This window comes from Chenopodium album, chromosome 17 (assembly GCF_948465745.1).
Source record: "Chenopodium album chromosome 17, dcCheAlbu1.1, whole genome shotgun sequence".
NCBI classification, from domain to species: domain Eukaryota; kingdom Viridiplantae; phylum Streptophyta; class Magnoliopsida; order Caryophyllales; family Amaranthaceae; genus Chenopodium; species Chenopodium album.
In genome coordinates this window covers 37,426,329-37,454,077 of record NC_137850.1, presented here as the reverse complement: position 1 = coordinate 37,454,077, position 27,749 = coordinate 37,426,329, and the positions used below count along the sequence as shown (strand labels likewise).

At 33.4% G+C, this 27,749-nt stretch overlaps 2 protein-coding genes across 2 annotated transcripts; one reads left to right on the top strand and one right to left on the bottom strand.

Annotated features, from left to right (window-relative positions):
• Positions 1-4,123: 4,123 nt before the first annotated feature.
• On the bottom strand, positions 4,124-8,394 carry LOC145587893 (F-box/LRR-repeat protein At3g03360-like). Its single transcript, XM_081644555.1, has 3 exons — positions 6,139-8,394; positions 5,722-5,898; positions 4,124-4,507 (listed from the first exon to the last, which is right to left on the bottom strand). Exons 1-3 carry the CDS (start codon positions 7,381-7,383, stop codon positions 4,316-4,318), a joined length of 1,614 nt encoding a protein of 537 aa, XP_081500681.1. The 5' UTR covers positions 7,384-8,394; the 3' UTR covers positions 4,124-4,315.
• An 814-nt stretch (positions 8,395-9,208) lies between these two features.
• Positions 9,209-27,523, top strand: LOC145589630 (vacuolar protein sorting-associated protein 53 A-like). The gene is made up of 25 exons (XM_081646292.1): positions 9,209-9,366; positions 9,682-9,748; positions 9,954-10,048; positions 13,097-13,153; positions 13,324-13,474; positions 14,570-14,640; positions 15,136-15,260; positions 15,727-15,887; positions 16,050-16,191; positions 16,666-16,729; positions 18,481-18,666; positions 18,830-18,871; positions 19,616-19,720; positions 19,823-19,882; positions 21,305-21,382; positions 22,395-22,502; positions 22,615-22,680; positions 23,637-23,714; positions 23,794-23,927; positions 24,016-24,109; positions 24,864-24,941; positions 25,335-25,397; positions 25,969-26,037; positions 26,108-26,203; positions 26,745-27,523. The coding sequence occupies exons 2-25, from the start codon at positions 9,682-9,684 to the stop codon at positions 27,036-27,038; spliced, it is 2,484 nt and encodes an 827-aa protein (XP_081502418.1). The 5' UTR covers positions 9,209-9,366; the 3' UTR covers positions 27,039-27,523.
• The last annotated feature ends 226 nt before the right edge of the window (positions 27,524-27,749 follow it).

The following is a 27,749-nucleotide window of genomic DNA, read 5'->3' as shown; positions in this document are numbered from 1 at the left end:
GGAAAACAATATAAATTGAACAAAAAATAAATAAAGGCATATAATAATAGAAGGACCAAAATTTTAACGAACAGATTGTGAGCTACTCGACTCGACTCGAAACTTTAACGAGCACAAGTCGAGCAGGTTTTATTTGCTCAAAACTTTAGGCACGAGTTGAGCACATGTAAAAAGTTTTCGAGTTGAGTCGAGCACCCCTCAGCTCGTGATCGACTCGCTTGATAATCACCCCTAGTAGTAGCAATTAACTTAACTTTGTTCAAATGTCAGAGCTGTATTTAGATTAATGTTTGAAATTCACTGAAAAATTACATTTCTAGAAGTGGCAAATTGCAAATCTATACAAATCAATCTTTGTCTAAAGAGGATAATTGAAATAATACCATATATCATTCTAAACATTTCTGAACCATCTTTTGTACTCTGTAAATTGTAATAACCCTAAATGCTAACATTATCCTAGATTACCAATATGCAGCAACAATTCAATCATGTCATAAAATAAAGCATATACAAGTCTTCAACAACATAAGGGCAACAAGGCCAACAACTCAAGAAGCATCCTGTCCAAATGGATGCTTATTTTTCGTCAATAGTTTGGATCAGATGAAGCTACAAGATCATCATCCTGCATTTTGCATGGCACACCGCACACTGGCTCTGGAGAGGAATATAAGCAAGGTTTATTTCAGTTGGTAATTTTTATCAGTCTGGTGGGCAATGAGCATTGGAGACTTAAATCAAGGATTCCCTTCAAATCAAACTTCATGGCAGCAGCAACATTTGTTGCCCTTTGGGTCAATTTAGCCTGCGACGAGGATATCCAAAAGAATACTACAGCAATGTCCCAAGAATCGTATTCATAAACAGGGGATATTTCATGAGTATATGTATGATGATCCAACGAATCAACAGATTCAAGGCACTGAAAACGCAAACTATAGCCGATTTGCAATCACGCTTCGGAGCCTAATAAAACTATAAATTGGTAGTTTGGTACAACAATTTTGTAGCCAAAGTCACACACAGCATATAATTTAACACTATTTCAAACACTACAATAAGCAACTGGTTAATTTGAATATGAGCCCAATTTTTCCTCATAAAAATGCCCATTTGATCACAACTATATTAGATATAAGCATTATATAATGAGTTCACTAAGTTAGTAGGCACAAAATAACCATTAACTTTTATCAAGTCATCTAAACAGAAATTCAAACACTTCATCTAATTAAGAATGAAACTTCAAGTTTGATTTCAAATCTCTTATAATTGCAACAGAACAAAAAGGCAACACATTACCCCTAAAAAACTAGCAACAAATCATTTATTCAACTTAAATCCATAATCATTTATTCAACAAAAGGACTTTAATAAAAAATAAAAAATAAAAAAAAAATAATTATAAAAAACACGGAAGGAATTGAAATTTAGCTGCCTCAGTATCCTCCAAAGCTAATGGTAAATAAGAAAAAAGTAGAAACATACATAAAGCAACACATACAGATATCGCTTCAAGGGAACGAGTCAAATGTGATTGAAATTCCACATAAACCAGTAAATGAAGCTTCTTTCTTACAATTCTTAAAAAATAATTTTAATTTTGAATAATTATAACACTAAGCAAAAACCCTAATTAACAGATCTGAAATATCATTTCATCATCATCAAATGCTTCGCAACAAAATAAAATCATACTGTAATCAATAAGAAGTAAGAACACCAATAAGATTAATAAAAAAAAACTATTAACAATTAATTAAAAAATCGATGAATAATAAATACTACCATGTCGAATTGGATTGAAATTCAGATGATGAAGATGATAAAATAAAGCGATTTAATCTTCAATACCTTAATCAATGGCCATAATTAAGGCTAATCATAAAGCAAGATAACTAAGGCCTATTGATTAAAGTACGGAAAACAAATCGAATTCAACAAAATAACAAAATTGCCAGGAAATTAGCTTAAATACCCTCATCAATGGCCTTAATCATTCTTTAAAACTCAATTATTAGATAATATAACAATCGATTGGATCAAATGAATAAGGACAGCGATGAGAGTATTGAAGATAAGGCAATACAAAATTCGGAATTTATGAACCCTAATTAGGGATTTGGGGTTTTAAAGATTGGTGAATCATATTGAGAAGGGTGGTTGAATGATTTGGGGTAAAGAAGTGAGTTTTAAAAGATGAGGTTTTGTTTTAGGGTTTTTGGAGCAGATGTTTATATGCCGTCACGAGTCACGATGGCCTCGTGAGCCATGGGCTTAAACTGAACTTCCGGAAGTTTCATGTTTTTTCCGCAGTCAATGACCAAAATGAATGCGAATCGTTAAACGTTGCTCGTGTTTTACAAACAACGAAAATATTTTACATCAGATCAAACGGGGGCATAACAGATAACAGATTAAGCGTAATGTACCATAAACAAAAGTATTTATACTCGAAGTGAGTCAAATGACCTAATCAAAATTACTTGGAAACATTGTAGTATTTATTTTGATCTTTGGTGAATTGTATAAAAATCCAATATATCTCATAACATCGAATTATGAACTAAGTAATAAAAATAATAACTATTTTACTTAAAATCATTAACAATAATTAGTCTTTTAAGTTTTGTAATAATTAAAAAAATTTAGAAATAATTCAAAAAAAAAAACCACCCCTTCCCACCGGCCCAAGCCACCTCTCCTCCTTTCACACCACTGCCAGTCTGGTAGTCCCCCTCCTCGCCAGCGTCCTGTATACCTTCTCCTTGGCGCTAGGTCCACCCCCTTTGACGTCCCTCACCCCAAAACGCACCACCCAAAACGAACCCCCCTTTCCCCGGCCACCTCAATCTGCACCCCTAAGGCCCTAAACCCAAAACCCATACCTGAATGGTTGAATCCATCTTAAATTCGTTTGAATCCTCTTCTTTTATCACTTTGAGATTTTTGTATTCATTAATTTATACCAAATAGAGTAACACAGGTATGTAAAATTAAATAATTGCATTTATTAGCCCCAATTTGTAAACCCTAATATTCAAGAATGTTTATTTCCCCCAAATTATAAACCTTAAATTATCGATACCTTGAAACGAACAAGGATTAGGGGTTAACTACTTGAATATTGGCTAAAATTTTTAAAACCCCATGTTATTGTACTTCCAATTTTGGTTGTCTAGTATTGGTTATGAGAGTAATATTATAGCAAAAATTTGATATAGATTTATTACAAAATTGATACATGGAAAGGGGAAGGGGTGGTGGAGTTGGGGGGTGTCGAGATGGATTTTGCCAGTAGGGAAGGAGTTGGCGACCGATGGGGGAGCATGGGGCTGTCGACATCGGGGGAGGAGGGGTTGATCGATGGCAGGAGAGGGGAAGGGGGTGGGTTTAATTTATTTATTTTTTTTTTTACAAAAATCATTATTTATATATTTTTGTTGAATAGATTTATAATTTAATTTTATTATTAGCCAAAAAAAAAAGCCTAACTAAAGTCAAAATTTAATAAAAATTAATAATTAATGTTGTGAGGGAATTGGTAGAATGAAAATTGAGAAAATGAAAAAGCCACTAATGTCATAACCACATCATCTTGGTTTAAAATTCAAAGTATTATTTGGGCCCGGCCCTAGGTCATTATATAGGGCTTGATCATTAATATATGTTTAATTTATGATTCAATTTTTATTGCAATTAAATTTGTTATTCATATTGTTGTTCGCTAAATATAAATATTTTGTGTTTTAATATTATTTCTCATTCTAGCAATTCCCTAGTTTATGATTATCAAAGATAATATTTTTTTTAACTATTTATCAAAGAGAAAAGTAAGAAATATAGTGTAATCAAAGGGAATTCCCTATTATTTGTAAAAATTGCCTGAATAATATGTTCTTTCTTAAAATGCTCTTACAAAAAGATCTTGAAAATGCAAATTAAATTATAATGGATACTTACATTAGGAGTGTTTTTTAAAAGTAAAATTTATGTTAGGAAAATTGTAACTTTAAATGTTTTTTAATAACTTTAACCCGTCTTTCAATAACTTAATAAAAGTCCGCCTTAATCAGAAATTTGTGATCTACCTTTGTTAAAAGAGATATATTGACTGATGGAGATTTAGCCTTTTTGCGTAAAAGACTAATGGATATTTAAGCACCAAAGTAATTTACAATTACCCTATAAAGTGACTGACATTTAAAAATATGCTAAACTCTAAAGCTACTCCGTAATATTTCTATAGAATTCAGAAAAACTTGATTTGCCAACTCCATGAAACCTTACGAGTTTCCGATCTTGCCTGTGTTCACTTGCTCCAATCCAGCACAAAGGTTGTTTTCTGCCATTCAAGAGATGCAGAAGCTTTAGACCATCCACTTGACTGATATATCCAATTCTCAACAGATATCCTTTTCAAGTAATGCCGCCAGCATTTCGTCTTGAAGAATCTACAACACTCAGGATTTGCTTTTTGTTTGTTTAACTCTTCGTATATGATCTGCCAGTGATTAAGAAAAGAACAATAAATTCATAATGACATTCCTCTATCAATTCTAAAAGCATCAATGTTCATACAAGCAGATAGATAATTTCATTTTCTGCCAATGCTTCACCACTGAGTTTTTTTGTTTTTATGCAGTTTACAGAATTGAAACAGGACCCTAATAATTGATAATTTGATAAATTGATGATGCTATACTTCATGTCAGACTATAAAAACAAATACTTTACGGGACTTTCAGAGTCAATTATTTGACAGAATATGCAAAAAAGTAACAATTTCAATACACGTAACTCTAACTGATGTAATATTCATGAAATACAGCTGAATATGCTGAGTGTCTAATTTGACTAAAATTTTTATTTTTCCCAAAACCGAAAAATAAGAGGGAAAAAAACAAACAAACACTCAAACAGCTTCATTTGTTTATACAATCATTGACAATTAAATATATTTGTCACATATAGCTGCGACCTCCAGGATTGAAGCATACTTTGTAGTATCAATTATAAGAGGGAGTATTATATCACTAATTGTACTTAAAAAAATCTTCAACATATTTTAATTCTAAGGAGGTTCAAAGGAGTAATGTTGAGTAAAAAAGAGTAACACAGTAAAATTCCATCACAAAGAATAATGGCATCAAGACAAAGCATTCATACACAAGGCAAAGTTCATGCAGAGAAGCATTCTTACCTTTCGACTTACTATCTCCTTTTTTCACCTTATCTTCTACTAAAATAACTAAACAAATACCCAATTATCATCACATCTATTTATTTTAAAATTATTTATGTATATTACTTTTCATTTTTAAAATAGCAATAGATAACTTAAGGCAGTCATCTGGTTTCTTAATTTGACTAAGCTTTGACCTTATTTGTACGCTTATCTTTCAGAAAAAAAATTATCTAATGCCAGGAGATTCATATTAATGTGTACCTTCCACTTACAAAAGTTCTAGATTTAATTTGTAGTATAGTGATAGACAAACACAAATGAAAGATATGGTCTGCCTTGATCTGATCACAAATGAAATAAGCAAATAATTGCTTAAGTAAGCTGAAATGAACATTACAACACCTTAACTATGCATAGTAATAAATTTACGAATTAATGAGGGTCAAAGGAAGTATTTATATAATATTTTCCTGTGTCCGTGGTCAAATTGTTACAATCAGATACAAAATTATAGGTAAGTTACAGAGTACCTCAGGAAAGTCACTGGTGTTGTGGGACATTATAGATAGAGTGGATGGAATAGGCAACGTCTTTAAAGCAGCATCAAGTAGATCCCGAAATCGAGCAGATATTCTCACTGCACGTGGCTTAGATATGTGGCGCAAAGGAAGAACCATAGCCCTGATGTCTTCATAAATGATAACACCCTAGATAAATTCATCAATGAAAGAAAAAAAAAAAATTAACAATATAAAAACACTAGCATATGAAGAAAAATGTAGTCTGCCTATTAACCATCCACTCAGTTCAGAAACAAAGTTCCAATATAAAATTTTAAGCTACCACACGAGAACAACCTCATACACAGCTCAAAGATTTATTATTAAGCCAACAGGGGTCTATGTTCAGTCCATCCATGACACAATCCAACCGAGTAGAATTCTTACCTGTTTGTCAGGGGTCATCAATTTTAACCCTTTGTAACGATCAATATCATCAAGGAATCTGTATAGTTTAGATGCATCATTTCCTCCAACATCCCATTTACTGGCAGCATTCGATGATGGGTCAAAGGTAAGTACAGCTTCGTTTAGACTTAAACAAGTAAGGAATGAAATTGGCATCATTTTACCACGATACTCAAGTGTGGTTAAGTTTGGAGAAGTTATGATTGCCTCTTCTAATTTCCGACATCTTCTAATCACTAGCTTCCTCAACTTGTCTCCAGAGATGCGGATGTTCTTTAACCCATTGCACCTGCTGAGAACCAACTTCTCAAGCTTAGGAAATTTCACAATTTGATCACGAAACATCTTATCTGTCATTCTGGGATATTCCAATATCAGCTCCTTAAGAGCCCTACATGCTGATAAGTCAATTTTACAGAATATTTTTTTCTTACTGTAATAACAAAAAGTCTCAAGCCAATGAGCCTCAATAACAATACTATCAAGTGGAATACACTTGTGTACATCAACTCGCCTCAGCTTGTCTAGGGAGCAGATAGTTAGTTTGTTTGATTCAGAGCATTGTATCTCTATTAGCCTTAAGTCCTCAATCATAGGGGAGCCAGAGATCAGATTTTCAAACTGCAGCAGGGAGACTTTCATATTCTTAAATGACAGCTTGTGGAGGTGCGGAAGATTTACTGAATCGGCAGGTATACGACAACCATATAAGCTTAATGCAGTAATGGAACTTCCAATCATGACACACGGAGGCAAAGTGTACTGTGGTACTTGCGGATGCCTGATTTTAGCGTGGACTTCAAGTTCTCTAACATTCCTCACAATAGCAGAAACAATCCAATCACTTACATCAGAAATCCTTACATCCCACTCCCATAATAAATAAGGAAAGCTCAACCTGAACTTGCGAATACTATGCAATTGCTCATCATGCAGCCGATTAATCATCTGATCTTTGTATCTTAACTTTAAACTTTTCTTCACCTTGTCGAAGCTACACAGGTCAATATCCACAGTATGATATGAATTCCATACTTGCCTCCATCTCTTAGACAGGATGCAAGTTCGAGCAGCATCCTTAGGATGGAGGTGATAAAGAACTTGATGAAGCACATGATCCGGCATGTCAGAAATATAGTCAATTCTACATTTCACTCTCTTTCTTACTCTATTAGCAGAAGCCCTTTGGCTTCTTTTCTTACATTTCTTAGAAGTAATATCCATTGAACCGTTCTTCTATACGAATTAATGCATATGTTCCCTAGAAAAGGTCAACAGGATGTTAATCTAAAACCTGCCCACATAGAAGAAATATCGAAATATCCGGCTTAATTCCATTTGTCAATGTCACCAGTTTACATCATTAATTACAGGAAAGTAGGACATAGGAACACAACATGAATTTGAAACATATAATATCATGCTGATGCAAAAACTATTAAATCATGTTATTCAATCTGAGTAATCATCCCAAACACATTATACAGGACTAGTAGGATATAGACCAATCAATCAATCAAAACCTTAATCCCATTACTCTATAAGTGGAGTCGGCTACATGAACCAAAAAATCCGAGCATGAATTGGAATTACCTAATGACAACTACACACTAATTACAAAGAAATTCAACATTTACAGAAAAACCCACAAGATAAAACAAGAACCCTTACAAACACATTATTCTGTTTCACATTTCTTCCAATTACAGTTTTCTCGAATCAATATAACATAAAATTGACAATATTCATAAAATTCACCAAATCTTGCATATATAAATCATCAACATCACACAATTATACAGAAATTTAAGGAAAAAAAAAAAAAGAATAAATCTTCAAATTCAAAAACTAATTGCTCAAATTAAAACTAAAATTGAATTCAAACCTGATAATTGAATTTGAATTAGGGTTAAATCGAATTCTTGACTCCAAAAATCATCATCACTCAAAATTTTGGTTTCAATTTGAGGAGAAAGAAAGGCTAAAGTGTGACGCAGTATATCTGAAACTCTGTCTTTGTATATGACCGTCAGTGGACCCCACAAAAACCCCAAAAAAATAAAAATATGCAGTAAAAACAGGAAATTTTTTAAATTACCACCTAAAAATAATCATTTTCGAACTAACTATCCATTTAATTTTTCTTTTAAATTATCACCCCTTAAATTAAATAAATGCTTAGATTACCACCAATTTTAAAAATGTGGCTGATTTTCCGTTTGTGAGCCCCATCTAACTAACTTCCCTCTTTTTTTTTTTTTTTTTTTTTTTTCGAGATTTAATCATCTCACAAATATATTTCACTCAATCTATCATCATTTCTTTCATTGAATTCAACACACCAATTTAATTTCATTTCTAAACCCCCTAAATTTTACAACTTCTAAAAAAAAAAAAAAAACAAATATATTACCACCATTACACTGTCACCCTTCTTATTCATTTTCTCTCTCCTCACTCACTACTAAAAGCTAAAGATGGTGGCTCTGGTGAAGAGAAGGTGGACGGTGGTTGAGATGGCAAAGAAGATCATTCTCTGATTGGATTCCACTATTCCCGAGGAAGCTCGCTCGTGAATTCAAAAGCCCCAATTTCAGCCCCAATTCGATTTAATTCCATGAACCCTAATTTCCAAATCTACCTATTTACCCCAATTATAGTGAAATTTGGTAGAATTTGGTGAAGGAAATGTGAATTGAAGTTAGGAGAGCGTTTTTAAAGAGAAAATGGAAAAAAAAAAGTTAAAAGGGTCAAAATAAGCGTTAAGTGGGGCCCATAGACGGAAAATCCATCGGATTTTTAAAATGGGTGGTAATATAAGCATTTATTTAATTTTAGGGGCGGTAATTTAAAATAAAAAATTAAACGGGTGCTTAATTCGAATGGGGTAAATCAAATAAGCATTTATTTAATTTCCTTCACCAAATAAACATGCCCCAATAAGCATTTATTTAATTTAAGGGCAGTAATTTAAAAATTAACCTAAAAAAAAAAAAATTGTGAGTTCATTTTATTTTTATTTTCCCTTTTTTTAATACCTCGGAAAAAGAAAAGAAAAAAAAAAAAACAAAAGAAAGACGTCGATAGTTTCCGATCTTTCTCACACTCTCTCTCCTCTTTCGATGTTTGATCTCACTCATTTTTTGGTAAATTGAACAACTGGAAATCTCAATAACTCGAATTTTCTAGCTCGAATTGCATCAAAAGGTTTGATTTCATCAATTTTATTCGTATTTTTGAGTTTCAATTTACTATAATTTTGTTATTTTTTTGGTAGATTAGGAGTATGAATTTTGATAGACATTTTCAATTTATGCGAGCAAATTTTGATTTTTATAGCTTAAATGTTAATATATGATGCTTAGTTTATGATTTGATATAGTTTTTGTATATGTTAGCTGAAAATTAGTCGATCTGTTGTTCTTAATATGCTGTTGAATTATGTAATTTGATTGAAATTTGTAGTTTATTGTGTTGATTTTGATTGATAATCAGAAGTATTGACTGATGTAATGTGAACAGATGTCAGTTCCTCGATCTATGGATAAGTCAAGTGCTCTTGAATACATTAATCAGATGTTTCCTACAGGTAATTTCTGTTGCTTTTCTTCTGTTTACCTAATTGATTTATATTAGGAATTTGAAGTTCCGTTGATTCGAGGTGTTGAAGTCGGAGTTTGATACATTAATCAGTGTTATTTTGAAAGGGATTGGTGAAATTGTAGTTCAGTATTTCTTATAATCTTGCATTTGTTTGAATGATTGCTGATTATGTGTTAATATTGGTATATCAGAGGCGTCGTTATCTGGTGTTGAGCCTCTAATGCAAAAGATTCATGGTGAAATCCGTCGAGTGGATGCTTCCATACTGGGAGCTGTTCGACAGCAGGTAAGATTTATTGGTCCTTGCATGATTTGCATTCTACAGTTTTGATGGAAGTATTGATGAATTTTTTGTTTATTTTTACTGGTATGAGTGGTATCTTCACTTTGGTTTCATTTTGTTGGATGGGAAACATTTTCGAGTGAAATGATGAATTTTGATGTGCGTGGTTTGTAAAGGGGTGGGAAGTAGTTGTACAAGTGGAGATATTCCCAAGGGTGGAAAACATTTTTACTTTTTGGTAGGAGTGAATGGCACATTTTCCTTTTCTTTTCTGGGCAACAATCCTCGTTTCCAAACTCACTCTCAGTATTACTCTCATATTTTGGATTGGATGGTGATTTATAACTCTTTTTATTTTATTGTATTTTGTTGTAGAATGAGTTTGTTGTGATTTTGTTAAATGAGGTTCTGTTGAGTTCATTTTCGTTTATAGAAGGTTGTCAAGGAGGTTGTGTGTAGGAAGGGTATTATTGTTAATAGTCTTGATGAGAACCATGGGCGTTAAATTTTGGGAAAATTGTGTTCAGACGAGGAGACTGAAGACTGCAAAAGGTTGAAGAGTGTAGGAGGTTGAGTGCAGGAAGAGTATTCTTGTTTTTTATTTTTTGTTTTTTTATTTTGAGGGAAGCTGGAAGAGTATTCTTGTTGAAAGGCTTGACGAGAGCTGTTTTGGGAAATTAGTGTTCAGACAAGTTGACTTAAGATTGCACAAGGTTGGAGAGGGATGGACTGTTATTGATATAGAGATAAAGAGAGCAATGCAGCTAGGTAAAAATGAATACCTTTAGTTTATAAATTTAATATTCTAGACTAGATGGAATGATGGATTATTGATTTATGAGGTTGATCTTCAGCCACACACAACTGGGTAGATCAAATGATGAACTGAATACAAGTTTAAAAGACTACTATTTGAATTTAAAGAAGTCCATTGCAGGCTTCTTTCTATCAGGCTTGGTGTGGTTTTGTTAAAGTTGGCATGTTTTAATATGTTAATTAGTTTAGGGTGCATAATTGATGTGCATGACCTTGTAACGGGCTAGAGTGAAAATGAAGTTATGTGAAAGAAGAGTGGGGGAAGTTTAGACCAAGCAATCAACTTTAAGTAAAATTTTGAATAAATATTTTTCTTATGAAGGGTACATGCCTTATTGAAGTTCGTAGGATTTATTGCAGGGTTGAAATCTTGGTTGATGTCACAATGATGATTGTGGAACCATTTACAGGCAATGCAAATGGCTTGCGGCCATCGTGCCTAATACTATGTCACAGTATGCTCCAAAATTACCCTAGATTTAACATCGTGATATATTTTAAGATAGAAGATGGTCCTTGCAAAATGAGTTGGAAAAGTGGTTGGGAGAAGTTGTGTCTACTAGACAGATCCTTCACACATTGGTGTAAGAATTTGATATTGAATATGGCTGTCATGTGTTCCCCATGTAGTCATTATTTATATTATTTTTTTTCATCACAATTTTCCTTTTTAAATCATTTTGGGGGTGCAAAAAATGTTTTTTTGTTGTTCCTCATCCTCACCGATACCAATTATGCTGGTAGCCTGGCATATCTTTGCCCAGTATGCCACTTAATGTTTTATTTTATTTAATTTACTTTTTTTTTTTGGGTAAAAGTAAATACTCCCTCCGTCCCATTATTAAGTGTTGTTTCTTAAATTTCATGGTTTTTAATGCAAAAGAAGGAAGTATAAAAAGCATGTGTGAAGAGTATCGGGAATAATTATATAGTGTACAATATTTGTTTTCTAGTGGAGACAATAATGAGAAAGCATGTGTGAAGGGTATTTAGGGAAGTTTAGTATGTTAAAAAGTATAAAGTGGGGGTATGTAGGTAATTATACATAAAACAAAAATAGAAATAGGCACTTAATTTTGGGACACCCAATAAGGAAAACAGGCACTTAATAATGGGACAGAGGCAGTAAATCCAAAGTGAGACTATAGGAAATGGGGGATGATTGTGGCTGTCATTTGACTTCTTATAAACTGGAAAAGAAATGGGTTTCTTCAGATGATAAAACTAGGAGAGAGGGTGAAAAGCAATAGATTTTGGAATAAGGATATCTTTTAAGATTATCGATGATGAATGAATGCTGGAATCTGGATGCCAATTACTTCCATGTCTTCATGTGTATTTTCTGTTAGCTTGTTCTCTGTCTTGCTTCTTGATTGGATGTTATGCTCTGGCATGGGTTAAATTGTTTTCAGTCTTGATGATTATATTTCTACCAAAAACATTCTCCCATTCCTCCTTCAAATTATCACTAAAACATTATTTTTGACATGGTAGTTTGACTTTATGAAAAAGCATAAAAATAAAAAAAATAAAAATTAGATGTGGAATTTATTGATATGGGCTTTTCCAGAAGGCATTTGGTGAGATAGTGACTGGTGCAAAACTGCCGTAAGATTAAGGGTTTCATGAGGTGAAGTTAAAAAACCTAAGAAGAAGTATTGAGCTGATGTAAGCAGGCTAGACTTAGCTCATATACAACTCATGAGGAAATGACCTTAATCTGAAACCAAAGAACTCAAGAATTTATGGGCCATTTCTCAAGTAGGGTGCCTTTTTTAGTTCTTGAACAGTTGATTCCATGTATTCTGGAATCTTCAATTCTTCTAAAATGTGTTTATCTTTCGAGATTTAAATTGTGGCCTTCTTATTATAGACCTGATTTTCCTCTTTACGCAGCCTCTTTCTATTTTTGGTTGTTGGTTTCAGCAAAGCTTGATTATAATTTCTGTACTAGTAGTGTTCTAGTGTTCTAGTGTTTGAGTTTTGTTTTGGAAAATGCTACCTGGAGAGGAGTATTAATGGCATGGTCCTGGACCAAGGTTTTCTTCCCTCACAATACGGGGGTTACTAAGTTATCAGGAGGGTACTAATTATTGTGAGAGGTTGGAGCACTGGTTCAGGACCATGAAATAAGCTGTTACAACTTTTCTACTAGCATTGAATCTTCCACTCACTAGGGTGAAGCTGTGTGTTTTTGAACTCTTAATTTTTGATTGCTAACTTCCTGTAGTTTAGAGTAATTCAGGTACCAAGGCCAAAGAAGATCTTGCTGCTGCTACGCGTGCAGTGGAGGTTTGTGCACCCAATATGGACTCATATTACTTGACTTTTTACTTGATATATAATGACTGATTGGCTCTAACTCTCTTCTGGATGATTATCCGGAATTGATTGTATCCTATATTCTGTTCCACTAATTGATTGTTCTGATTGGATTAATTGATTGATCAATTTTTCAACAGGAACTCATGTACAAGATACGGGAGATAAAAAATAAGGCTGAGCAAAGTGAGACAATGGTTCAGGAAATTTGTCGTGACATAAAGAAGCTCGATTTTGCAAAGAAGCACATAACAACTACTATTACAGCACTTCATCGTCTTACCATGTTAGGTTGGTTTTTTGTTTCCTTTTTATTTTCATTGATCTTAGCGTCTCACACATTTAGCATCCAGGACCATTAACTATCTGGTCTTTGCACTTGGGAAAAATAAAAAACAGATTTATTGCTTTCTTTTTATGTTGTTTTTTTGTCCAATTGAATATCATACGAAGACAATGTACCACCACAAGAAAAATTCATGAAAAGTATTTTCCACCTTCAAACTAATCCAAAGAATCAAATTTAAAACTATAACGATTGTATAATATGTCAAAGATCAAGAGCCTGCCATGATACTATCAATCACATATCATATAATACTAACTTTCATTAGTTTTATTTTATGTTGGAGATGATTTACTGGTTTTATATCTGTTAGTTGCTACTCTTTGAAATGCAGGATTCATGTTTTATTAATCTTTATGTTTTTCATTGTTGTCGTAATACATGAACAATATAATGAACAAACAAGAGCTCCTAGTACTTTTGCTCTAGATATTCTTATTAGATTCAACATATTTGTTGTTGCAATGTTTAACTCATATTTTTTTTTTCAGACAACGCTGTATTAATTTGTTTGAATTATGGACCTTTGTTTTTTCCTTTTGAATCAAACATGTGTACATAGCATTTTTTTTCTCTTTCTGTTTGGACTTTTGGGGGGGGGGGGGGGGGTTGGAGTTTATTTTACGGCCTTGGTTATTATATACTTCGTATTGTTCTTCTTACATGGCATATCCGCATATGTTGTTAGTGCACACATTTGTGGAGGAACTTTCATATCTTCTAAAAGTTCCAAGTCCTTAAAATAAATTGATCCCATATATTAAGACAGCTAGGCTTCTGTATTTTTATTTGGATAGTCTGAAGACTATAGATTCTGACCTCCATAAATTTGCCAATTGCTACACATGTTTTGCTGTTTTCTGGGATGTCATGATTTATGACTTCATTCACTGTTTCTCTCTTATAGCTCTAACAAAGGTATAATTGCCTTAATATCCCATTTATGTAGTTGATGTAGAATATTTGTATAATATCGCATGGTATTCAGTCAATAAGAGAATGAAACATGCTAACATAATGCCTTTTAAATGCTTTGGCAGTATCTGCTGTTGAGCAACTTCAAGTGATGGCTTCAAAAAGACAATATAAGGAGGCAGCTGCTCAATTGGAGGTACCAAGCTGCCAGTGGGCAAGCGTTTTTCTTCTATTTAGGAGGTCAATAATTTTTTAAGCTTTTACATTTTTTTTCCCTATCTCTTTGGAGGATCCACGGTCCTTCCCACCTGTACATACATTCCTTGTACTAGTATATATTTTGGCTTTAGATTTACTATCTGACCTGAATGATGGAAAATATATAATTTCTTTTTAATTTGGCTGTATTGTAAGCAGATGAATCTTCTCTGTATAGTCTGAACATATTATGTGGTTTTTCCATTGTACGTCTACTTATTGTTTGAAGACTCCCAATGTTGCTGAAGGATATACGTGCTTTAATAACAACACAAATTTTAAGTGATTTTTTTATGGTCATTAGGTGTTTGAATCAATGTTTCTCTCTTGTTCCTTGTCTTATAGATTCCTTGTTTTCTGTTTGATCTTTTATTCCTTGTCCCACACATTCCTTATCTTAGTGTGGATGATGTTGTTTCTTGATTTGTTTCAGGCAGTAAATCAGTTATGCAGTCATTTTGAAGCCTATAGGGATGTCCCTAAAATAACAGAATTGCGTGAGAAGTTCAAGAATATTAAACAAATCTTGAAGTCTCATGTTTTTTCTGACTTCTCAAGGTACTGCTAGTTTTTTTTTTTTTTTTTTTTTTCCTTTTTTCATTATATGTGGAGTTGGGCTATAATTGATTTGGGAGGTGATAAGGGAAAGAGACTGGTTGCTGTCTCTGTATAATATGAAGTCCTTCAAAATAATGTGTTGTACACATTGATCATGTAAATAAATCCTTATCTGGATGTAGATATATCTGCCTAGATAGAAATTTTACTTTAGTTTGACTATGGAATATGGATTTTAGATTTATTTTTTTGGAGAACATGTAAATTTAACTTTGAGAATGCTTATAACTTGAATTTGTAAGATGAGAAAATTCTCAACTTTTAATGAGGGATGGGTGATGGTTTGCAAAATCTCAACTCATGTTGAAGCTGTAAGAATTGGTTTTCATTTATGTTGGTTCATTGTATATTATTTTTGTATATTGTATATATTATCTCATTTGATTATTTTATCTTGCAATTTCAGCCTGGGTACTGGGAAAGAGACAGAAGAAACTAATTTACTGCAGCAGCTATCAGATGCTTGTTTGGTGGTTGATGCATTGGAGCCTTCTGTACGAGAAGAACTTGTTAAAATATTCTGTAACAGGGAACTTACTTCCTATAGACAAATTTTCGAAGGAGCTGGTAAGTATCTTTCACTACTGCTCCTTGCGTGATCCGCTGCCAAACTTATTCCAATTCCGTTTGATACAACCCTTTGCATCAATAAAATGATTTGCTCTTTGATTTCTGTAAAAATTGTCTTAAATATTGCTTTTTTCTATTTATATATGTTTTTTAAATTAGAACTTGCAAAGTTGGATAAAACGGAAAGGAGATATGCTTGGATCAAGCGTCGGTTGAGAACAAATGAGGAGATATGGAAAATTTTCCCTTCTTCATGGCATGTCCCTTATTTACTATGCATCCAATTCTGCAAGCTCACAAGGTCAGTGATTTACTCTCTTTTGGCCTCTTCCTTAAAATTTTGAACTCTATATACATTCAGTATAATAATTATTTATTCTAGCAGTGTTGCATGTGCTTTTAATTATCACTAATATCTGTATGGTCTTCTTATTTGGGAAACATATGGGTGGACGGATTGACAACATCTAACTAGCTTTGCCTGCTGGCATGCTTCATGTAGTGGATTTTGATAGTAATTGATTGCTTGACATTCTTCCTTTTCATTTGGATATGTTCTTCTCCTTCGATAAGATGCTGTTGAGCATCAAATGTTTAGTTTGATATATGATTCATTCCAATAAGATTAGGCATTGGCTTCTATCTTTTATTTGCTAGTCCACTTATGGACTTACCTCATCGTCAACATATATATAAAAAAGAAAACTTTCATGCATGCTTATCCTATATTTATCTTGTAAAGTGATATTGTTTTTCTTTACATTTTTTGCTACAGAACACAACTTGAGGAAATACTTGATAACATGAAGGAGAAACCAGATGTGGGGACACTGCTGCTGGTAAGGGGTGGATGCTTGATGATTTTCTATTACCTAAATTGTTTCTGTATTCAGAAGTGGTCTTGTTTCTTGTTACCTCTAATTTTGTTCCTACTACTGAGTACTTAATATCAATAGAAATCTTTTGACATTCCCTGGCAATACAGCTTAGCAACACTGAATTTGGAGATTGATCTGCATGCCTATCTTGGGTTGCTTAAGGACAATATGACTATGCGCATATGAGTCATACACTCCTTTACCTCATAAAAAATATGAAAAATTATCAAAACCGCAAAATGAAGTTCAGAGGGGTTTTGTTGGCAAAAAAACTAATTTTTAAAGGGGAAAAGCTCTAGCTAAGGGTTATTCACTTACAAAACCAAGCAATAGCTGACTTAGGTCTAACCCAAATCTATACAAATGACAAATATTCTGTATAATGACGCACAATAAAAAGTGGGGAAATACGATCTCCTTGTCTAAGACAGTAAGACTTTATTTTATCCCTGGAAGAAACTATAAGAGAACCATCGAGGCCAATAAAAAAGGAAGGAAAGCCACAGTCTAAATCCATTTAATCTAATTAGGAGGAAGGCTGTAAAACATTTAACTTTTAATAGAGAAAGCATTCCTCAAATTTACTTTCACAGGTTATCCGAAAGGACCTTTTTTTTTTTTTTTTAAAAAAAATTATCTTAACTCTTTAGACATCTTGACAAATAACTCTGCTCACATAATGCCTCTAACAAAAGCATCTTGATCCAAGGAGATGATGTTTAAAAGCACCAATTTCAATCTACTCAACAATTTGAAAATACATTTTTGGATAATAGAATAACATGAGACAGGCCTGTAGTCCTAAACACAATCAGTATGCTGGACTTTGTAATGAAATTCACAGAAGTGACAGTTATTGCCTTTAACAGCTTCCTAGTTTAAGTATCTTAAAAACTATGTTCTTATTAATGGAGAAGATCTCTTAATAGTTAATACCCTTCTTTGTGAAAGCAATAAGCAAGACAGATTGGATGTCATAATTGATTATGTAGCCTCTTCTCTCTTCACCCTTTCCAACCACTCAACATACTATCGCAGAAAACATCAGTTACCTTATTGGGATCAGACACTATTTTATTCACCACTATGTGCTACCCAGCCCTGAATTAATAGTATTCATATTCTTTGTTTCTCTAATGCTTTCATAAAAGAATATTATACATAAATCTCTGTCTTGAAACCCATGTGAACCTTCAAATATCTTTGGAAAGCTTCAAACTCAGTGGAATCTGTGGACCAGCTTAGAAATCATAGGAAAATTTGTGGAATATAAACAACGATATCTGCAAAATCTATATTAGAATGTCCTCATTCAACTTTTTCAGAACAGGCTTTGACCCATGAGCTTAGTAAAATGTCTATACATTGGAGCATACTAAATAGGATTTCTAACTGATTCTAATAACATCAAGGTTGGATCTTCACCCTCTATCTGTCACGAAATAATGTATTTGGGAACCTTTTAGTATGTCATGTACAGTTACAGAAGCTTATGGGATGTGAGTTCCCTTATGCCCTTGGTTTTCTGTCAATATGGTATGATTTTGGGAGAAATTCAAATGGCTGAAAGCCTGAAAGCTTGAAGTTCTGTCTACTTCAAAGCTAATATTCTCCTGAGATTTTTATATTCCATACTGTATCTTAATTACTTATGTTTTGTTGCACATTGCTGCCTTTTCTGTTGCTTAATTGGCTTTTGTAAAATTTGATAGGCACTTCAGCGAACTTTGGAATTTGAAGAAGAACTGGCAGAGAAATTTGGAGGAAGTTCACCAGCTAAAGAGACCAATCATGACACTGATGATGCAGAAAGAGGGCCCAATTTCAGTCAAGCTGTATCAGATATCAAAAAGAAATATGAAAAGAAGCTCGCTGCTAATCAAGGCAGTGGCACTGATGTATGTATTCGGATATAGCTTGTTACTTATAAACTCAATTGAAATATAATTGCTCCCCCCACACCCCCCCCCCCCGCCCGCCCCCTCCCCTTCTATAAATAAATAAATAAATAAAAAATCCTTCTTGATTTGCTGTCATTGTCTTTTGGACTTGTTATTACAGGAAACCGACGGCCTTAAAGAATTTTCTGTGCCTGGAGCTGGGGTAAACCTTTTCAACTTCTCCTTTTCATTGTTTTTGACAAAAAAGTTTAGAGCAAGCTTGACTGCCCTTTTTGTGCATTAGTTCAGAAACGTTAGCACTCACCTATTATTGTATTTCACTATTTTATCTTTTTAAGTTATTGCATTCTATTATGGGGGAGCTATTGTTAGGATTTGTGGGTAGATGCACCTATATCTGAATCTATTATACTTTTTATTTGGTTTTTGATGCCTTAAATTGTTTATATTGGCTGTTCTGTTTACTGGTCGAACAAGAAAAAATTATCAAGTGAACCACTAATACTAATAATAATTATACTAATTATTACTCTTAACTTTACTCTTGTGCTTGGCATGAAGATGAAAAGTAGAAACAAGTGTTGTATAGAATATATGGAATTTGGTAGAAAGAGAAAAGGGGTCAAACAAAAGTAGTAACAAACATTGATTACAATACAACCAAACTATATACCCCCTCTAAGCAAAGTGTAAGAGTTAGTGTGTGGAAAGGTGTAATTATTGTGGGGTAAAAGGGGTAAGATGGTAAAGGGGGTAGGCTTAAATTAGAATAAAGCAAAGCAAGTCAAAAAAGAACGGGATAAAATGGGAAGTGAGTTGAACAAAAAAGAATGGGATGAGTATAAATTTAAATTCTTATTTTGCTCCTATTCATAATTTTAACTTCTACAATTTTGGCCTTGATTGAAATTAGGGTAACTTAACTCCTCAATTGATGAATTTGCAGTTCAATTTCCGTGGAATCATCTCATCTTGCTTTGAACCTCATCTAAACGTGTATATTGAATTGGAAGAAAAAACACTGATGGATCATCTGGAGAAACTTGTTCAGGTATTCTATTTATATTCATGCCTTCCATTTCCCTTCCAGTCTTCCACACCCCTGTATATGTTGAAACTTGAAATGGTATTTATGTTCCTGTGGACACTGTAGGAAGAAACTTGGGATACCGAAGAAGGAAGTCAGACAAATATCTTATCCAGTAGCATGCAGGTACATATAAGTTCTTTGTTCATATACATTCTTGTGAACTTGTTTATTTCAATTGGAATCATTTTGATGAATTGTATTTAACTGACTCAATAACTGTTACACTTAATACTTATTGTAAAGTAAAAAATGGCTGTTGCATATTGGATTAAAAATTTAAAACAAAATTTTTGTTATCATAACATCTAACCACTTCCCGCTCTTTAGGGCTGATTCTTTGGGCTGTGTCAATGTATTTGCTGTTTAAGATTGAGTTTGAGAACACAATTCGCTGCCTAATTTTATTAAAATACGCCGACCACTCATACGTATTAATCTGTCTTTTTCGGATTGCAATCCATGGGGGGATTAGCGAATTAGGGAACACTTTTTTAGTTTTTTAGGGTAACGAATGTGTGTGTCAGTGTGTGTGTGTGAGTGTTTTTAATATTATTTTTGTACATCTTTAAAACAGTCTTGGTGATCAAGGCTAGTTAACATATACAATTGGCAGTTAATGATTTGCATGTTTAAATGAGTAAATGATAACTTTGTCAACATGCAACTAGTAGTTAATTGTATTAATTTTACATTACGGAGTACTAATTACTTTTAGTCTTTAGTGATTTTCCTAAGCAAAAATGATATTCCAAGTTTCCAAACTTTTGTACCATTTGTTCTATTTAGGCTCTCCTTTCCTTAACTTATTTTGCAAAATGAAACATGAAAAGAATAAAATAAAATAAAATTGAACATAATCTTCTTTGCTGAATAAACTTGTTTTTACTTGCTGAAAATTCATTTATTTAGTCGAGGAGAACCGAAAAATAGTCATCATTAGTGGTTGAACTTAATCTTGTTTATGTTTTACTTAAAAGTATTCAACCTTTTGTAATAAAAGTATAAAGCAACAATTTTGGAATGTAATGAATTTAACTTTAATTATTGCACGTGACTACTTAAATACTACCTCAGTTCCTAAATGATGGTTGCAGTTGCAACTTGTAACAGAAACCAATAAGAATAGGATAGAGACATAGAGTGAGTATTAAAAGTGGGCGTTGTGTAAGAAAATGAGAGTGTTATAAATGAGGTTTATACAAAAATACTAAGAAAGAGAGTGAAGTAAGTGAGGTATTTGTAGAATTTTTTTGCTACAATATAAAAGCAAAAGTGTAACGAACAAACAAGAACGGATGAGAGTAGAAAACGTAACCAAAAAAAAGGAACAAAGGATTTTTGTACAAGAGCGATGTTGTTTCAAGGGTCTTTTTTGTTTTTAATGGCATCCAAGGAATTTTTCTTTTCTATTTCTTTGTTGTGTAATCTTTTAATCTTTTTTGGTTCCACTTTACTTATTTTAGCTTTATTTTTTCATGGGATTTTTTTTATTTTTATTTTTATTTATTTTTTTGTTAACTACTTCAGCTTTGTTGTGATATCTAGGTCTTTCTGATAATCAGACGAAGCTTGAAGAGATGCAGTGCTTTGACAAAGAACCAGACATTATTTAATCTGTTTAAGGTGCCTTTCTTCACTTATCACTGAAGAGAAGGGATGTCTTGCCATGCTTTACACCTGTTTTCTTTTTGGGAAGGCTTTTGTCTATCAAAGAGATATACATAGTTAGCGCCACCATACAAACATGGTATATAGGATAAAAATAAGGCCCAAACTTAAAAGTGTTGCACCCCCTTGAAATGAGTGCATGTACATCACACCTCCTACGGTCGTTGCCAAAACTCTGAGTGAACCCGAAATAGGCCATGGGCTTGATGCTGTGCCATAGTAAAATAAAATTTATGATTAGGGGATTGATTGATAATGAACGAGCCTAAGTTAGGCTTAATGCAGCTTGGCTTAAAACAGACCCTTAGATTGTCGAGGAAACAGACCCTTAGCTTGTCGTGGTCAAAAGAAAAAAAAAAAAAATCTCGACCCTCTCAGCTTGTAGCTTGATTTGAGTTAAAGTTTAAAAACTGAAGCCAAGTAAAGACTACTTTTGGCTACAGCATTCTTGTTGATATGTTTTTGAAGTTACAGTATGAGATCCTTTTGAAGCATTTCATCTGAAATCTAAACTATCACTCATGAGTCTTATATCGTAAACCATTAATTCTACGTTATGTGTGTTTATCAGAATTTCAGAAATTTATATGTATTAATGTATATGATGAAATACGAGTGTCTAATTTTGCTTTCTTATTTTTGTTGGCTATTGGAAATTTCTATGGGTTGTAGGCAGAGATTTAAATTGCAGGAGAGTGGAATAATTAAACAAGCTGGGGTTAACTATTGATAATGTGTACTGTCTTGTGTTGACTTGTGGCTTTTTGTTCATCTTGATATTGGTATTTTGAATTTTTATATATGTGTTGTGATCATAAAGTTGATGCACGCAACTAACAATTTTCTATAGTATTATTGTAGATACTCGTTTCTCTTGGCTTGGAGATGATTATATATGCTTTGTTAATATTAAGAGTTTTAATCATTATTAATTATTTAAAAATGTCTTTCTGCTTTCTCTTACTAGGTGTTTCAAAAAATTCTTAAAGCATATGCAACAAAGTTGTTTGCCAGACTGCCAAAGGGCGGGACAGGAATTGTGGCTGCGGCCACTGGAACAGATGGACAGATTAAGGTCTGACCCTGTTTTTTTCAACTTCTTGTTTCTGGATTAATTTTTTTTCCATCGCAGCTGACTATAATTTTATTTATTTGGCTTTTCCGTGATTTCTTCCACTTTCAAACAGACATCTGAAAAAGATGAAAGGATGATCTGCTATATAGTGAACACTGCTGAATACTGTCATAAAACGGTGAGCTCGCTTCAGCCAACCTTTGGGTGTTCATGGGTTGATATCTTGAATTTTTATGCCTGACAGAAGCGGTTGTCACTAATAATTTTGCTGCCTTTCTATAATATCTTTACTGTCAAAATCTGTTAAGTTAGATACTTAGAAACTGATTAAAGAGTTGTGCGATGCCTTTGACTTCTGTTCAATCTGGTTACACTGTTTTCACAAAGAGAGCCAAATCAATGAGCTATCTTGTCCAAATTATGATTGAATATAGGTTCATAATGAGCTTTTGATTAACAGCTTAATGCTTCATCTCTTGGTTAACATTTATGAATATTGTTGCCGTCAGTTCTTTCACTATCTTCTGCTAAGTTTAAGTGGTCACCTTAGGGAGGACGTTGGTGATCCTCTTGATAGTAGATTAAAACATGCTTTTGTTAATAAAGACTTTGTTAATGAAGGACTTTGGTGATCCTAGTGTTGACACTGCTATGTTCAAATGTAGTGTTAATAAAATAAAATCGTTTGCTTACAGTATCATAAAGGAGAGTAATTGTTCATGTTTGGCAGAGAAAGGCTTCTCCTTTTCAAGACTTGAATTCATTTTATTGTCTAAGAGTCTGAATTTATGCCTTTGTATGAGGACAGACCTTGACATTTTTAATTAGTTGTTTCTGCTCAATATACCGTCATTCTCTCTTCGCTAGTGACATTTTTAATTAGTTATTTCTGCTCAATATACCTTCTTTCTCTCTGCACTAGTGACCTTTTTAATTAGTTGTTTCTGCTCAATATACTTCATGTTCATGATTGAAGTCTGTAGTTATCAGCTCCGTACTGCATTTAGAAGTCTCAAGATATGATATTTAAATGTATTCAAGACTACAAGTAGAATATCTTGGACCACTATATAATAGTTAAGAAATTTCCTTGTGATATCTAGATAGTCTAATCTGTTTCTTTTTTGTTGATAGTCAGGTGAATTGGCTGAAAATATAGCTAAGGTTATTGAACCCGTATTTGCAGATAAAGTTGATATGTCAGAAGTACAGGTAAATTTGTATACTGATGATTATTATATTAGTTGCAAGACTTCTCCAAGTCATATCTTTATAATATGCAATCATGCAGGACGAATATTCAGCAGTAATTACAAAATCATTGATAACACTGGTGCAAGGTTTGGAAACTAAATTTGATATTGAAATGGCTTCTATGACACGTGTTTTATGGGCGACTCTTGAAAGTGTTGGCGACCAATCAGAGTAATATTTAGTTCCTTTTGGTTTGTAAATTGTTGTTTTTGGCTTATTGTTGTGAACCCAACATGTAATGTGCATCCTTTTCATGCAGGTATGTTAATGGAATAAATACAATAATTACAAGCAGTATACCTATACTCGGGACACTTCTGTCTCCAATTTACTTCCAGTTTTTCTTGGACAAGGTATGTGAAGGAGATTAATTTTGTCTGCTTGTTTCTATTTTCTAATTTGTTCATCTATTTTGGTTTTCCATGAGCATTTTCCTGCATAACTTGCTTGTGCTAATGTTAGTCAAGTAAGGACCCTGTTTTTCTTTTTCGCTCCGACATTTTTGTTGTCAATAAGTTCTTGGATGGTTGAACTCAAGAAGGTGACTGTTAACCTCCTAATAGTTTGCAATTTCAAGAATAAATAATTTCAGTATGTTATATAACATTTACAGACTATATGAAGCTGAACATTCTATAGGAAGTTACATTTTCCGTGTTGCTGCCAACCAAACAACTGTATAGCTCCTCAGGAAAACAACTCTATAGTTTCTCACTTTTGAGGAACTTTTACTTGTGCAATTTCATGTCAACTGATGAAGAACTTGATGTATAGTTTGGGCTTTGGAGTTGCCTTTTTATTTTCTTATTTTATTTTATTAGTAATAGAAATTATCGCCAGAATGGCTGTATCCTGTTTATTACTCTTTTGTTTGAAATTTCCTGTTTGTTTCCTGGATACCATATATAGTTTGGGCTTTGGAGTTGCCTTTTTATTTTCTTATTTTGTTTTATTAGTAATAGAAATTATCGCCAGAATGGCTGTATCCTGTTTATTACTCTTTTGTTTTAAATTTCCTGTTTGTTTCCTGGATACCATATTTCATAACCTATTAGTCTGAACCTTATTTTTATTTTCTCTAATTTTTTTTCCCTTTTTGCTTTTCAGCTTGCTTCTTCACTTGGTCCCCGTTTCTATCAGAACATATTCAAATGCAAGCAGATATCAGAAACTGGAGCCCAGCAGGTACTTGGTCAAAATAAGTATAGAATATTTGCTTGATATTTCTTTGTAATTATTTGTTAAGATGAGATATTTACCAAATCTTGTATTAAAAAGATTTATGGTAACCTCTGATACAAAGTGTTGAGCTGTATTAGCTCTTCCATTTCAGATCCAATACTTGTATTAGCTTTTGTGGATTTTAATATTTTATTTTTATCCTGCAGCTTTTTTTGTGTAACGTACATCATTATTCATGCTAATGTTAAGAATGAGTGCATTATATCATGGTTTTGAAATAGTTCATTTGTTTATCCTATATCCTAGTATATCTTTCTATTTTATGTGGAGTAGCCAAGTAGATAAAATCTCAACGTCAACAACACAAACATAAAACTCACATACTGTTAATTGCAGATGCTGTTGGATACTCAAGCTGTGAAAACAATTCTTTTGGAGGTTCCTTCTCTTGCTAAACAAGTAAGTTATATACTTCACTAATGTGAGATTGTTAACTCCAAGTCTCCAACTGTGATCTTACTGCCTTTGCATCCACTGAGTTGCTTTGATTGGGATTCTGGTAGGCATTTATAAATTTCTGCAATATAATCATGTTAAATCTTTGTATGGCAATTGGACTTGTGGTAATGCAATGCTATTTCCAAACTACCATGAAGCTGTATTTTAAGCAAATGAATACTACAATAATTCAATAGAGGTCAACAGCTGAACTTTGTGGGGGTTCATGTGCTCCTGATGTTTATATATGGCTGTTTATGTAAATATTATTCTTAAATTATGAATGTGTTCTTTTGTTGGTTTAAAACCAAATAGTACTAAACTACTTCAAAATTTGACTGGTAGTTATTTAATGTGTGAACTTGTATCCATTTATTTCCATTGGTATGATTGGTCAGTGGTTGTGAAATAAGCTGGAAATATTTTTTAAAAGTACTTGCATCTGCTCCTGGTATCTGAGTTTGGTGCCGAGTCCCACAGCTGTAGCTGTATGTGATGATACTAATCATTTTCATGTTTGATATGTACATAGACATCTGGTGCTGCTAATTACTCCAAATACGTTAGCCGTGAGATGAGTAAAGCAGAGGCCCTTTTGAAGGTGAGTAAAAGATAATGGTGATCCATATTTTAACACTTCTGCATTGGCTAACTGTCATTTTATTGGACAGGTTATATTGTCTCCTTTAGATTCTGTAGCAGATACTTATCGTGCTTTATTACCGGAAGGAACTACGTCAGAATTTCAGCGAATCCTGGAGCTCAAGGTTATATTTTGTTTTGTTTTATTTCTTTGCTGAAACCTTTTGTTTCCCTTAAGTTGTTGCCGCAGCTTACTCTACAGCCATGTTGTGTGTACAAGCTTTTCTTCCTCATGTCAATAGACAATAGCTTATCTCTTTCATGTTCTGAGCTACTAAACCGCTGCCACCCCATCCAGCGTTTGACTATTTGAGAATGGTAGTTAACTCCCTTCTTACTCTATTAGTTATAAATGGGAGCAGCAAATGATCAATACATGGTTTGAGAGTAGAAACTGTAGTATAGGCCTAGTGGTAATTCTTTTTAGATTAATACCAATGGGAATACCAAGTATTAATTGAAGTATGAAAACTAAAAACTATGTAGTTCAATTTTGTGACTAGTGCCATATGTTATTTTCCCTGCTTATGTGTTTATTGGCGGCTTACTCTGAAACATGAGTTTTAATGGATTTATTCCTATGCTATTTCATTCCCTTTTTCAGCTGCACGTTTCTTTTTAATAAATCTGGGTTTGATGTCTGTTAAAATGCACTTTAAAATGCAGGGTCTTAAAAAAGCTGACCAGCAAACCATACTAGATGATTTTAACAAACATGGTCCAAGCATTAAGCATCCATCAATGACCTCTGCAGTTACAATTGCTCCTGCTCCACCTGCAGTGCCAGCTATAAGCAGTCCTGCTACATCAGCTGTTGCTGCTTCTCGAGAAGATGTGCTTGCAAGAGCTGCTGCATTGGGTCGAGGAGCAGCCACTACTGGTTTCAAGCGATTCCTTGCACTAACTGAAGCTGCTAAGGATAGAAAGGATGGGCCTTTCAGAAAACTCTTTAATCCATGAGGGTCTTATTATTGGTTGTGCGAGAGGAAAGTCATGTCTTTATGCTCTTGTCTCAGTTGTCTGTCTATCCTTCTCACTAATCAACTTATACAACCTCATCTCTTTTCCATATTTTTCCTGGAGGAACTCTAAGAAACCATCTTTATTAGCTTGCAGTTGGAGAGGAATGTTGATAATGTATATGTTGAATGTGGGTTGTAGGTCAATTTTGTCGAGATTTTCCCAGCTGGTTTCTATGGGTATTTGTTGGTGTATTTGTTGGTAAAATGCGCTGGTATCTGTAAGTAATTTTGTTTAAATTGTATTAGAGAATTTAGGTTCTTGTGTATTTGATCTATATATATTTTTAATAGATTTTCATGTTAATTTGCAAGTTTTGTACGCTGAAATATCATGTTATGTGAGAGCACAGTTTTCTATGCTTTTCTCACATAGGGGTGTGCCAAAATCAATTAGTGATGTGCTGAACTCAATTTCCGAACTAACCGATTGCAAGTGTTAAATTTCTTTCATAAAATACGAGTTATTGCTCGATTACACGGGCCAAAAAGCTACAAGTATTTATCTTTGTGAGGTTATTCATTCTAGATGTTTACTTTAGCTTAACTAGTTATACCATGCACTAAACTTCATTCCTAAACCCTGTCTTTGTTTTTAATTTACTATTATCAGGAAACAAATAAATACATAATGGGTGGTTAAATTCATACA